At 46.5% G+C, this 12,035-nt stretch overlaps 1 protein-coding gene across 1 annotated transcript in view; it reads right to left on the bottom strand.

The window, feature by feature from the left end:
- Positions 1-707: 707 nt before the first annotated feature.
- The window catches only part of LOC311134575 (fatty acid 2-hydroxylase-like), a 33,593-nt gene continuing 22,265 nt past the window's right edge, over positions 708-12,035 (bottom strand). The window contains exons 2-7 of the mRNA XM_084168302.1: positions 6,435-6,524; positions 4,408-4,550; positions 4,083-4,183; positions 3,789-3,961; positions 3,245-3,497; positions 708-2,862 (exon numbers count right to left, since the gene is read on the bottom strand). Of these exons, the coding sequence (XP_084024428.1) occupies positions 2,795-2,862; positions 3,245-3,497; positions 3,789-3,961; positions 4,083-4,183; positions 4,408-4,550; positions 6,435-6,524 (828 nt within the window). The 3' untranslated portion in view covers positions 708-2,794. The remainder of the gene's footprint in view (positions 2,863-3,244; positions 3,498-3,788; positions 3,962-4,082; positions 4,184-4,407; positions 4,551-6,434; positions 6,525-12,035) is intronic.

The raw sequence follows: 12,035 nt of genomic DNA on the forward strand, positions 1-12,035 counted from the left end.
GGAAAAGCTGTAGGAGCTGGCGGTAGTGGGATGAAGGTATCAGTCCCGTGCAGACCTCTACCACAGAGCTCTCACAGACCACAGCTGCCACACTACTGAACTATTCACACACAGCAGGCATCATACATACAGCACAGCTATACATATTTAATTACTATAAAGATATATATTTTACATTACATTGGTGGTAAATTGAGCTTTTTAAAGAAGAGAACTCAACATAGGCTTATAGAAAGTATTCAATATAAATGCTAAAATGTTCTGGAGTTACATTTACATTTACATTTTAGTCATTTAGCAGACACTCTTTAGCGACTTACAGTTAGTGAGTGCATACATTTTGCATACTGTTAGTGGAGTTTGTGACAAAGCTCCTTCTGGATTATACTAAATAAGTATACTCCTTGATGGATTACACTAAATTCTTTCCACTACTAGCTTGCTTACAGAGGGGCAATGTGCCAGATGATGGCATACCTTAGCTCTCTGTTGTTTATGACAGCTGGAAGGTCCTCTGTTCTGAGACCAGTGTCTCAGGAGATCCTAGAGGATATGTACAGTATGATGTATGACATCAATCCTTCATTCGCAGCCATTACTAAGGCAAAGAATAACAGAATGATCTACAGTTCACTACTATAAAAAATTAACATAATAGTAGGTTTAGAAGACAACAATGGGCCGGCTCAAAAACAAAATACGACAAGTGATCATCAGAAAGATACAGGCATTTATTTACAGATATATCTGCATTTGCATAGACATTTAAAAACAAAGTTAAAATATATATTATGGTAAACAGATTTGGAAAATTCATTAAATGCATCATTTAGCAGAGATAGTTTCACTTGACAGAATTATAGCTTACAAGTTGTTTATAAATATTTATATGTAGTATTACTTTAACCCAACAGGTGGCACCTTCCTCAGCCAGAAGCTTGAGGGGAGGGCAGGGAAGAGGAGGGGGCATGGCAGGGAGGAGGAAGGGGACATCATCATCAACATTATCCTTATTTTCATCATTATTATCATTATTAACCTCACAACAATTGTTGGTTCTTTATCAAGTCATGTGAAAAGTTCATCATACAAAAGTCATCATCATTATCATAAGCATGAGTACAAATATTGGTTTGAACATGCATCATCTCAGTACTGTAATATGAGTCCTTTATGCTAATCTGGGTATTTTACTGAGCCTCCGCTGACCGTTCTCTGTCTGAACACAGTGTGAACACAACCCAACCCCGACCCCTGACCTGAGTTCCAAACAGACCACTCCCACCGCAATTTTTATACAGTTAAGTACATGCTGGATTATACATAATATTTTTGCAATGAAGAATTACTCTCATCTTATAAATCACCCCAATCAAGCCCCCTTGGAGGTGATAGGAGACTGTGGCCCCCAGAATATTATCTTACTGCAGCTGTAGTGATATACTATCACTAACATGACCTAACTAATGGTTCAAATCACTGTCTGAGACCACATGGGCTTCGTGAGGAACAGTAGGAGTATTTGGGCTCGTCTGTAGTGGCTTCACCCAAGGGTTCAAACTAAAGAAAATCAAGAAGGGAATTAGGGAATGAACAAAAGCACAGAATGCAGAAGATGGTACAAAGGATAGAAACATTAGGATATAAAACAAGTAGTCAGAACAGCTGAGGATCGACCCGTAACTGAACCAAGGGTCTCCTACACTTTAGTCTGACGCTAGATCGTCATCCTACATGCAGGGAGGATAACGGGCACCTATAGTGAGGACCTAATCTAATCGGCCCCATCCTTTAGCTGTCACACTAGCCATGTGCTGCTTCCTACAGCAGGAGACCTGATAGACCGGCCTCATGCCCTCAGTGTTCTGTCTCTGTATCCATAACAGCACGTATCCAGCCATCCTTCAATTCATCCATCCTCACAAAATCAGGATGTATACATCCGACTCCATCTCTCTCCACCTAGTAAAACATCAACTAATTCTGAAGCTTCATTTGACATGTCAACAACAAACCAGAGTGTATATGAGAGAGATGGAATGGGAAATGTCCCAGTTTAAGCAAGACACTACAGACTAACCATCATTGGATTCGGTGAGCATATGCTGTCAAAAGCGATTTTCTGTGGTTAGAGCATTAGTAACGCATGACCTCTAGAATAGAGGAGAGCATTCTACAGCATCAACACTCCAGGGATAGAGAAGGGACTTTCCTGAGTTTTCTTAAATGTAAATGTATAAACTTGGACAGCTTCTATAAGGACAAGTGTAATCTCTTTCACCTTTCACCCTCATAAACATCACTCATTCTCCTCTCTCTTCCACATTCACACTCCCTCTCTCACTTTCCAGTCTCTCTCTACTGTCGCTGGTGGGATGTTGACCGTTAGAACCTGGGACTGCATGTAAATTAATCCTTACTGCATCATAGTCATATACAATCTTAATTGTATCCTTTTGTCCATTATAAACAAAATGTATAAACAATAAAGAAATATAAACATGTGCCCCATCCCCGACCCTCCCTCCCCCAGTTCTGAAAATATATCTTCCTGCTTTGACTAGCAGGTGGAACATTATGGAGAAGTGTGTTTTGTTTTGTTTTGTTTAGTTTGGAGAGGAGAGTAGCACTGTAGCAGCGAAGCAGTGAACCAGACAGACAGACTGGTTTGTGGTAGTTTATAGGGACATGCTGGGGTCACAGGGTATATGGAGTAATTGAAGGGGTAAGTTGTCAGGTGTAAGAGGGATGGGGAAGGTCGCCCCCCTTTGGAGAGTAGATGAAGTTGGGTCTTCTAAAAGGTCTGTTCAGGGATCACTGTGTTGAACGGATGGTCCCACAATGTGGTGCTGATTCCAAAACCTGCAGAGGGAAACCAATGAATGTCATCATTGAGAGGACCGAGTCATAAGGTATAATAGATATAAGAACCATACACAGAGCTGAACTAATAATAATAATAATAATATGCCATTTAGCAGACGCTTTTATCCAAAGCGACTTACAGTCATGTGTGCATACATTTTTACGTATGGGTGGTCCCGGGGATCGAACCCACTACCCTGGCGTTACAAGCGCCATGCTCTACCAATTGAGCTACAGAGGACCACTACAGGGAATTACAGAGACGTATGAAGAGTCTGAGGTCATATACTTTACATTCTATGTCCCTCATTCTCTCCATCAGAAGTTACTATGCCAACAGAAGTATGGTGATACAAAGAGCTATTCTGGTCCTCCTTACCTGCTCTTTGGTGTTCAAAGTGGTGCTTGACGTGATATGCCTTGAGGCTGTACAGGTAGGAGTTTCTCTGAGGGGAGCCGTAGTGAAGGTAGTAGTGGATCATGTCGTACACCACGTACCCAAACAGCCCCCCCACAAACAGGGACACCCCCAGGGTCTCGGGGAAGGCCTTGGTCAGCAGCAGGTAGAAGCTGCCTATCATCACTGAGGCCAGGCCAGGAGGAAAGACCAGGCGGGAGCCATCATAGGGTGACTGGAGGGAGGAAACAGCAGGATTAACCATGGTGTTAGTTCAGGAGCACATAGACATTGACTAGTTACTGAAAACGTTGGTTTTGTCAGTCAAGCATATGGCTTGGCCTAGATTTGGAACAAAAATTATATCCTTCTGCAGTTTCCCAAGTTTCTGAATTCCAAATGAATCATAAACAAAAGAGGCATAAAACACATGTAAGTACTTATCCGTTTACAAAAAGACATCAGTGATTTTTAACATTAGTTCCAGAGTATCCTTCATTCTGTTCTGTGTATGACTGTATATCACCTTATGATGCTGTCCGTGCAGCAGGAAGTGAATGGTGATGAGGTAATAGTTGTGGGCGGGTGGGCGCATGTGGAAGACGAAGCGATGGATGCAATATTCGATGAAGGTCCACATGACCATGCCCATTATGAACATGAGGGGAAAGCTGTACTTGTGCACCAAGATGGAGTAGTCTGCAGAGGGAGGTGGTGGGACAGATACACGATATAGATATCTACTAGACAATACATGAGAAAAAGCATGAATTTGCTGGATGGATAGGCAGACAGACAGACATGATTGTGTGTTTGTTACCTGTGCTGGCAAACAGTCTGGTTGTCTCCAGTGCCAAGGTAGTGTAGCAGTACCAGCAGAGATAGAACACCAGTGGCATCCACACAGCAGGGACCATGTACCTACACACAGACAATCAAATGACTTATCATCTAAACCCAAGCTTATCGTTCTGGGGTAAGTGCTTTTCTACACTGTATGGGCCGGTTTCCCAGACAGAGATTAAGCCTAGTTTGGGACTAAAAGTATGCTTCATAGAGAGTCTCCATTGAAATAGCCTTTTAGTCCAGGACTAGGCTTAATCTGTCAGGAAAACCGTCCCGAAGTGTACATTCATCTCTCTTACCAGGATGTTTTAGTGCTGGCCTCTAGAAACTCGTTCCCGAACAGGCGAATGGGCCGGTCCACTGGCTGGTGCACCCAGGTGTCATATTTCTCTCCCAGGTGGCCCACCTGCCAGGCCAGGGGCTTCCGCCAGTCCACCAGGTCCTGCGGGAATAGCAGAGGAGCCACAACTTAGGTTACAACACAGTACAGTAGCTTAAGCCTTACAGCACACAACACAACAGTACAATACATACATACAGCATCATACAATACAAGGTGATTATAATGTGTCAGAACCCCATTAGCACCACTTCTGCCTAAAAGCTTGAATTACTACATCAAACTACATATTTTTCATGTAGAATCGAAATCCAATGGAAATTGGACTGGATAACTTATTTCAGTCATAACTTTATGACAGTGAGATCACGTTGGCTTGGCCCTTCTGACTGATGGTGGTCTGTCCAGCAGGTGGCGGTAGAGAGACTGAGACAGATGTCCAGAGGAAAGAGTCTCCACCACACCACACTTCAGACCCAGGAAGTAGAGGCGTTGTGCAACTCCCTGATAAACATGTGATCCAATCTCTGTGAAGGATCTGCTGATCATATCTCTGTCCATACCCTTTTCTAAACGTCTCCTTTACCCTTTAATGTGACCTTAGAGTCATGGTCTCTTATGCACTGTAATTGATTATAGGGTGGGTCAGGTGGATATAGACTTTATGAAATATCTATTTACTATAGTAGACAAGGTTGGATCTATTTAGAGAAACAAAAATGTAAACAAACCATTCATTGAGGACATCCATTGTCTTGGTGTAGGAGGTTAAAAGTGAGGAATGTGGTTTCAGTCAGGTATGTGTTGAAAAGCAAACCGACAGTTCAATAAGATAACAATGAGTGACAAAAGTATCATGGTATTCATGCCACAGATTCCTCCACTGTATAAGTATGTAGGGCTGAATGAGCCAAGAGAAGAGACGCTGCATTAGGTATGTGACAAGCATCATGCCATCACTCAACGCATCACAATGACCAACACACACAGCTGGCCCTGGCCACCCCTGTTGCAAAGTAAAGGTGACTCGCTGCTATCCACTAGCGACTAGCTAATCCAAAAACATTCCTAAGGCCTGAGAAGGCCTGCCCCTGTTCTGTTAGTGAGAACAGAGGACCCTCTCCCTGCATACAGTAACCTGTCTATCTGTACTGAATACTGATAAACCTTCCACATATCTACATATCTACTAGAGATGGTCATAAGCTATGATTATGAATGCCTCGAAGCGGCTCCCACACTGTCTTCAATAATTAGCTGTGAAAACAGTTGGGCACACATTTTTTTAGCAAAGCTGGGTGAATGACTGAGCGTGGTCACCTCTCTATCCTTCCCAGCTCTCTCTTTCTCTCTCCATCTTCTCCCTTTATGTGTCAACGCAGGAGTGTACTGTAGCTCACAGGCCACAGTCAGAGCAGCAGGACTCTGAACTCAAGGGCCTTGGACCAGACACATTGATGTTGCACAACCCTGACTGCCTGCAACACTGCCTGCTCCTATAGAACAGCAACATAGTGTCACAGTGTTGGGCCAATGACGGCCCAGTACGGCTCTGGGATCTGAGCTCTACTCTGACTTGTAGTTAAACCCCAGAACCATTCCCTGATATGATCACCTGTCACTTCCTGCCTAGCTGACAGCCTGCAGTTGTTGGGTTTGATGCTCAGCCTGATCAAAGGGAAGTCCAGAGGGCATCCTCTAGATCAGTGGTTCCCAACCAGGGCTACTAGGACCCCTGGGGGTACTTAGCCCATCCAAAGGGGGTACTTGAAAAGACTCATGAGACCATAGGCCTACTGGTAAAATGCACATGAGGGGGTACTTCAGGGGTACTCCGGGCAGAGCAAAATTCAGTTGGTGGTACAGTAACCGAAAAAGGTTGGGAACCACTGCTCTAGCTCTTTCTATCTTACTCTTTTCTTCTTCCAGTTTTTTTTCTGATTCTCTCTCTCCCGCTCACTTTCTCTCAATGTATTTTTCTCTCACCGTCTCCAGGTCGACTTGACTGCATTTGCTGAGGGGTGAAGGCTCCTCGTCCACGGTGTGCTCCTGAGTCTTCCTCCTCTCCCTCACCGTCTGTGGAACAACAGGAGACAGTGGGAGACAATGGTTGTGTGCTCCAATTCAAAATGCAAACATCGGCAGGATATCAATTAAGGCACTCATGCACACTGACACTCCGACACACACACAGAAACACCCACTTCATCTTTTTCCCACTCACACATAATATGCACATACATTTATACTGACTCTACACACACCACGTACACCCAGTCACATACAATTATCATATACACTTGTCAAGCAAATAACTGCCGCTCTCATGGTAATTAACCGTTAATTAACATAAACACATTTAGCATCTCCTGACTTCCACACATACCCTACAAGCAACTGATGCAGACCTTTGAAACATCTACATTTAAAAAAGTCTAATAAATCCATTTAATATAGCCTACACCTTTACATTTTCTTCATAAAAATGGATTTATTGTGGTCTTTTCAGAAGAACAGAATAGCATACTCTGAGTTGTCCTTATGTTAGGGCCTGATCTGGCTATGCCATATGGCTATGGGCTACACTCATTTAGCAGACAAGATTCGCTTAGAATTCTGTGGCATTAATTTTTAGTATTTTATGGTATGAAGAATACAATTGAACCAAGCTGAATAAAATAGAAAGTAGATTTCTCCAAACGATTTGAGGGAGTGCACACATGCAGCTATTCTGTGTTGAGCGGTTAACAAAGAAACAGGTACCAGAGGAAAAAAACTCTAGACCACCTTTACTCCACACACAGAGACGCATACAAAGCTCTCCCTCGCCCTCCATTTGGCAAATCTGACCATAACCCTATCCTCCTGATTCCAGCTTATAAGCAAAAACTAAGCACCAGTGACTCGGTTAATAAAAAAGTGGTCAGATGACCCAGATGCTAAGCTACAGGACTGTTTTGCTAGCACAGACTGGAATATGTTCTGGGATTCTTCAGATAGCATTGAGGAGTACACCACATCAGTCACTGGCTTCATCAATAAGTGCATCGATGACGTCGTCCCCACAGTGACCGTACGTACATACCCCAACCAGAATCCATGGATTACAGGCAACATCTGCACTGAGCTAAAGGGTAGAGCCGCCGCTTTCAAGGAGCGAGACTCTAACCAGGAAGCTTATAAGAAATCCCGCTATGCCCTCCGACGAACCATCAAACAGGCAAAGAGTATATACAGGACTAAGATTGAATCGTACTACACCGGCTCTGACGCTCGTCGGATGTGGCTCGCGAACTGCCCAGTGACACAAGCCTAACAGACGAGCTAAATCACTTCTATGCTCGCTTCGAGGCAAGCAACACTGAAGCATGCATGAGAGCATCAGCTGTTCCGGATGACTATGTGATCACGCTCTCCGTAGCCGATGCGAGTAAGACTTTTAAGCAGGTCAACATTCACAAGGCCACAGGGCCAGACGGATTACCAGGACGTGTATTCCGAGCATGTGCTGACCAACTGGCAAGTGTCTTCACTGACATTTTCAACATGTCCTTGACTGAGTCTGTAATACCAACATGTTTCAAGCAGACCACCATAGTCCCTGTGCCCAAGGACACTAAGATAACCTGCCTAAATGACAACCGACCCGTAGCACTCACGTCTGCAGCCATGAAGTGCTTTGAAAGGCTGTTCATGGCTCACATCAACACCATTATCCCAGAAACCCTAGACCCACTCCAATTTGCATACCGCGCCAACAGATCCACAGATGGTGCATTGGTTCTTGCCTTAAGCTGGGCATCATTCACAAGTGATAATTTATCATTCGCAAGTGATAGGCTAATATTGTCACCCATAAGACTATTCTTGATTTAATCTTGTCTTTACATATACTAAATAATAAACTCAGCAAAAAAAGAAACGTCCCTTTTTCAGGACCCTGTCTTTCAAAGATAATTTGTAAAAATCCAAATAACTTCACAGTTCTTCATTGTAAAGGGTTTAAACACAGTTTCCCATGCTTGTTCAATGAACCATAAATAATTAATGAACATGCACCTGAGGAATGGTCATTAAGACACTAACAGCTTATAGACGGTAGGCAATTAAGGTCACAGTTATGAAAGAGGCCTTTCTACTGACTCTGAAAAACACCAAAAGAAAGATGCCCAGGGTCCCTGCTCATCTGCGTGAATGTGCCTTAGGCATGCTGCAAGGAGGCATGAGGACTGCAGATGTGGCCAGGGCAATAAATTGCAATGTCCGTACTGTGAGATGCCTAAGACAGCGCTACAGGGAAACAGGACGGACAGTTGATCGTCCTCGCAGTGGCAGACCACGTGTAATAACACCTACACAGGATCGGTACATCCGAACATCACACCTGCGGGACAGGATGGCAACAACAACTGCCTGAGTTACACCAGGAACGCACAATCCCTCCATCAGTGCTCAGACTGTCCTCAATAGGCTGAGGGCTTGTAGGCCAGTTGTAGGCCTGTTGTAAGGCAGGTCCTCACCAGACATCACCGGCAACAACGTCGCCTATGGGCACAAACCCACCGTCGCTGGACAAGACAGGACTGGCAAAAAGTGCTCTTCACTGACGAGTCGCGGTTTTGTCTCACCAGGGGTGATGGTCGGATTCGCGTTTATCGACGAAGGAATGAGCGATACACTGAGGCCTGTACTCTGGAGTGGGATTGATTTGGAGGTGGAGAGTCCGTCATGGTCTGGGGCGGTGTATCACAGCATCATCGGACTGAGCTTGTTGTCATTGCAGGCAATCTCAACGCTGTGCGTTACAGGGAAGACATCCTCCTGTGACGAGTACTGAGGATACGAAGAGGCAGGACGCAGAGGCAGGAATCAACAAGGTAAAGGTTTACTTAACAATGAGAAAGAAAATAACAAGGAGCGAGTAAATGACACGACGCTAACAATTACACACAACAATGACTGAACAGTCCAGGGCTATATAGTGGTGGTGATGAGATGATGAGGTGCAGGTGCGCTGGAGGTGATTACTTTGCGTTGGGTTTCCATTCCTGTGGTGCTGAGGTGGTGCGCTCAGACCGGTGGCTCAGTAGACCGGCGAATCAGAGCGCCGGAGGGGAGCAACGGGAGGAGACGGGACAATACCCCCCCCCCCAGATGCGCAGCTCCTGCTGCAAGACATCACTAGCCATGAGGATGACCCCGAGGACGAGGAGCGGGCCGGAGGGGTATTAGCAGGCGCTGGGTCCTCCTGAGCCACCAGGCGGATGTCATCGTCCACATCCCAAACGACAGGTGCAACGATGAGAGACAGGGGCAGGATAGGACCCACCAGATCCTTCCTTTCTCCGGTATGGTGCATCCTGGAGAGTGCGTCGGCTTTCACATTCTGGGATCCTGGGCGGTAGGACAGAATGAACTGAAAGCGAGTAAGAAATTGGGCCCACCTGGCTTGACGAGAGTTCATCCGTTTCACTGCCCGTATGTGCTCCAAATTCCGGTGGTCAGTAAGAATCTGGAATGGATGGACTCCGCTCTCCAGACAGTGTCTCCATTCCTCCAGAGGGAGGACCACCACCAACAGCTCCCTGTCTCCAACTCCATAGTTCCTCAATGTGGGGGTAAGCTTTTTAGAGAAAAAGGCACAGGGATACATTTTCTCTGGCTTACCTTGCCGCTGGGAGAGGACCGCACCCACGCCCTCCTCAGATGCGTCCACCTCCAGGATGAAAGGACAAGATGAATCTGGGTGTTTTAGGATGGGCGCTGTGGTGAACCTCTCCTTCAGCCTCTTGAAGGCAGCGTCAGCCTCAGGGTTCCAGGCCAGCTTCTGAGGTCCACTCTTAAGGAGAGAGGTGAGGGGGGTGGCTATGGAGCTGAAGGACCTGATGAAATGCCGGTAGAAATTGTAGGCCCTTCATGGTGGTGGGGCCCGGCCATGACCTGACGACGTCCGTCTTCTCTCTTTCCATGAACACCCCCTAAGGACTGATCCTGTATCCCAGGAAGGAGATGGCCTGTTGGTGGAATTCGCATTTCTCCCCCTTCACCAATAGGCTGTGTTCCCGGAGGCGGAGTAGGACAGCTCTGACGTCCCTGACGTGCTCCTTGAATGTAGCTGAGTAGATCAGGATATCGTCAATGTACACCACCACCTGTCTACTCAGCATGTCTTGGAGCATGTCATTGACGAAGGACTGGAACACAGAAGGTGCGTTGGCGAGGCCGTATGGCATGACACAGTATTCATAGTGGCCTGAGGTAGTGCTGAATGCCGTCTTCCACTCGTCTCCTTCCCGGATTCGGATCAGGTTGTAGGCATTCCTCAGGTCCAACTTGGTAAAGTACCGGGCCCCTCGTAGCTGCTCGATGGCCGACGGAACCAGAGGGAGGGAGTACCGGTACTTGGTGGTGACTGCGTTCAGCCCCCTGTAGTCAATGCACGGCCTCAGTCCTCCGTCTTTTTTGGCCACGAAGATGAAGCTGGCGGAGGTAGGAGAGGTAGAGCGTCTGATGAACCCCTGTTTCTCCCTATCTATAAGGTTCCCCGCTGATCCGGAATCTATCATTGCAGTGGAAATGGAAGAGAAGGAATAACCAGTCACCGTTATGGGAACTAAAAACAATGGTTTGGTGATAGGAGATGACGTAACGCTCACGGAGCGTTGACGGGAGTCATACCGCCTAGATTGGGAGCCGTCAGGAGATCTGTGGTCCGTGGTGGTGTAGGGGGTGCTGCCCAACTCAGATGGGATGAGCGACAAGGCTCCAGGAGGTTTTGGGAACGCCGTCTGTCTCTCAACATGTCGTCAAGACGGATGGACGTGGTGATGAGGTTATCAAGGTCCATCTCATCTTCCCGACATGCGAGTTCCATCTTGATGTCCTCCCATAAGCCTCTCCTGAAGGCCGTGCGCAGAGCATGCTCATTCCAGACAGAAGACGCCGCCACCGTGCGAAAGCTCAGAGCGTACTCGGACGCGGGCCCCTCTCCCTGTTGTAGCTGGAGGAGACGCTCACCCCCGTCCTTTCCCTCCATGGGATGATCAAACACCACCCTGAACCGAGCGAGGAAGGTGGAGTAGGGAAGCGCTGCGGCCTCACCTCCTTCCCAGACTGCCGTGGCCCAATCCAGCGCCTTTCCTTTAAGTAGCGAAACCACCAGCACTATCCTGGCTTGGTCAGATGTATATGCCCCAGGCTGACGCGCCAGATAAAGTGAAACCTGTAGCAGGAAGCCGCTACATTAAGCAGTTTTACCGTCATAGCGCTCCAAAAGGGCGAGGGGTCCCTCAGAAGTTGGTGATAGCATGGGAACAGGTGGACTGGGTGCACTCGCCGTTCACTGAGGTGGAACCGGAGCACTGGGCAGATTATGCAGAGTTTGGAGCACTTCCGTCATGGCGGCGTTCAACTGGGCAAGCTGGTGCTGGTCGAGGCTGATGGGATCCTCCTCTTTTTAATAGAGGCCATCACTCTGTTTTCTCACGCAATTAAATAGCCTATAGAAATGTTGTGCAACATGAGCTCATGGGCTCTCATTAAGTGTTTGATTAGATTTTCGATTACATTTGCATTGATGTTAGAGTG

This window comes from Coregonus lavaretus, assembly GCF_964263955.1.
Source record: "Coregonus lavaretus genome assembly, chromosome: 9".
Classification (NCBI taxonomy): Eukaryota; Metazoa; Chordata; class Actinopteri; order Salmoniformes; family Salmonidae; genus Coregonus; species Coregonus lavaretus.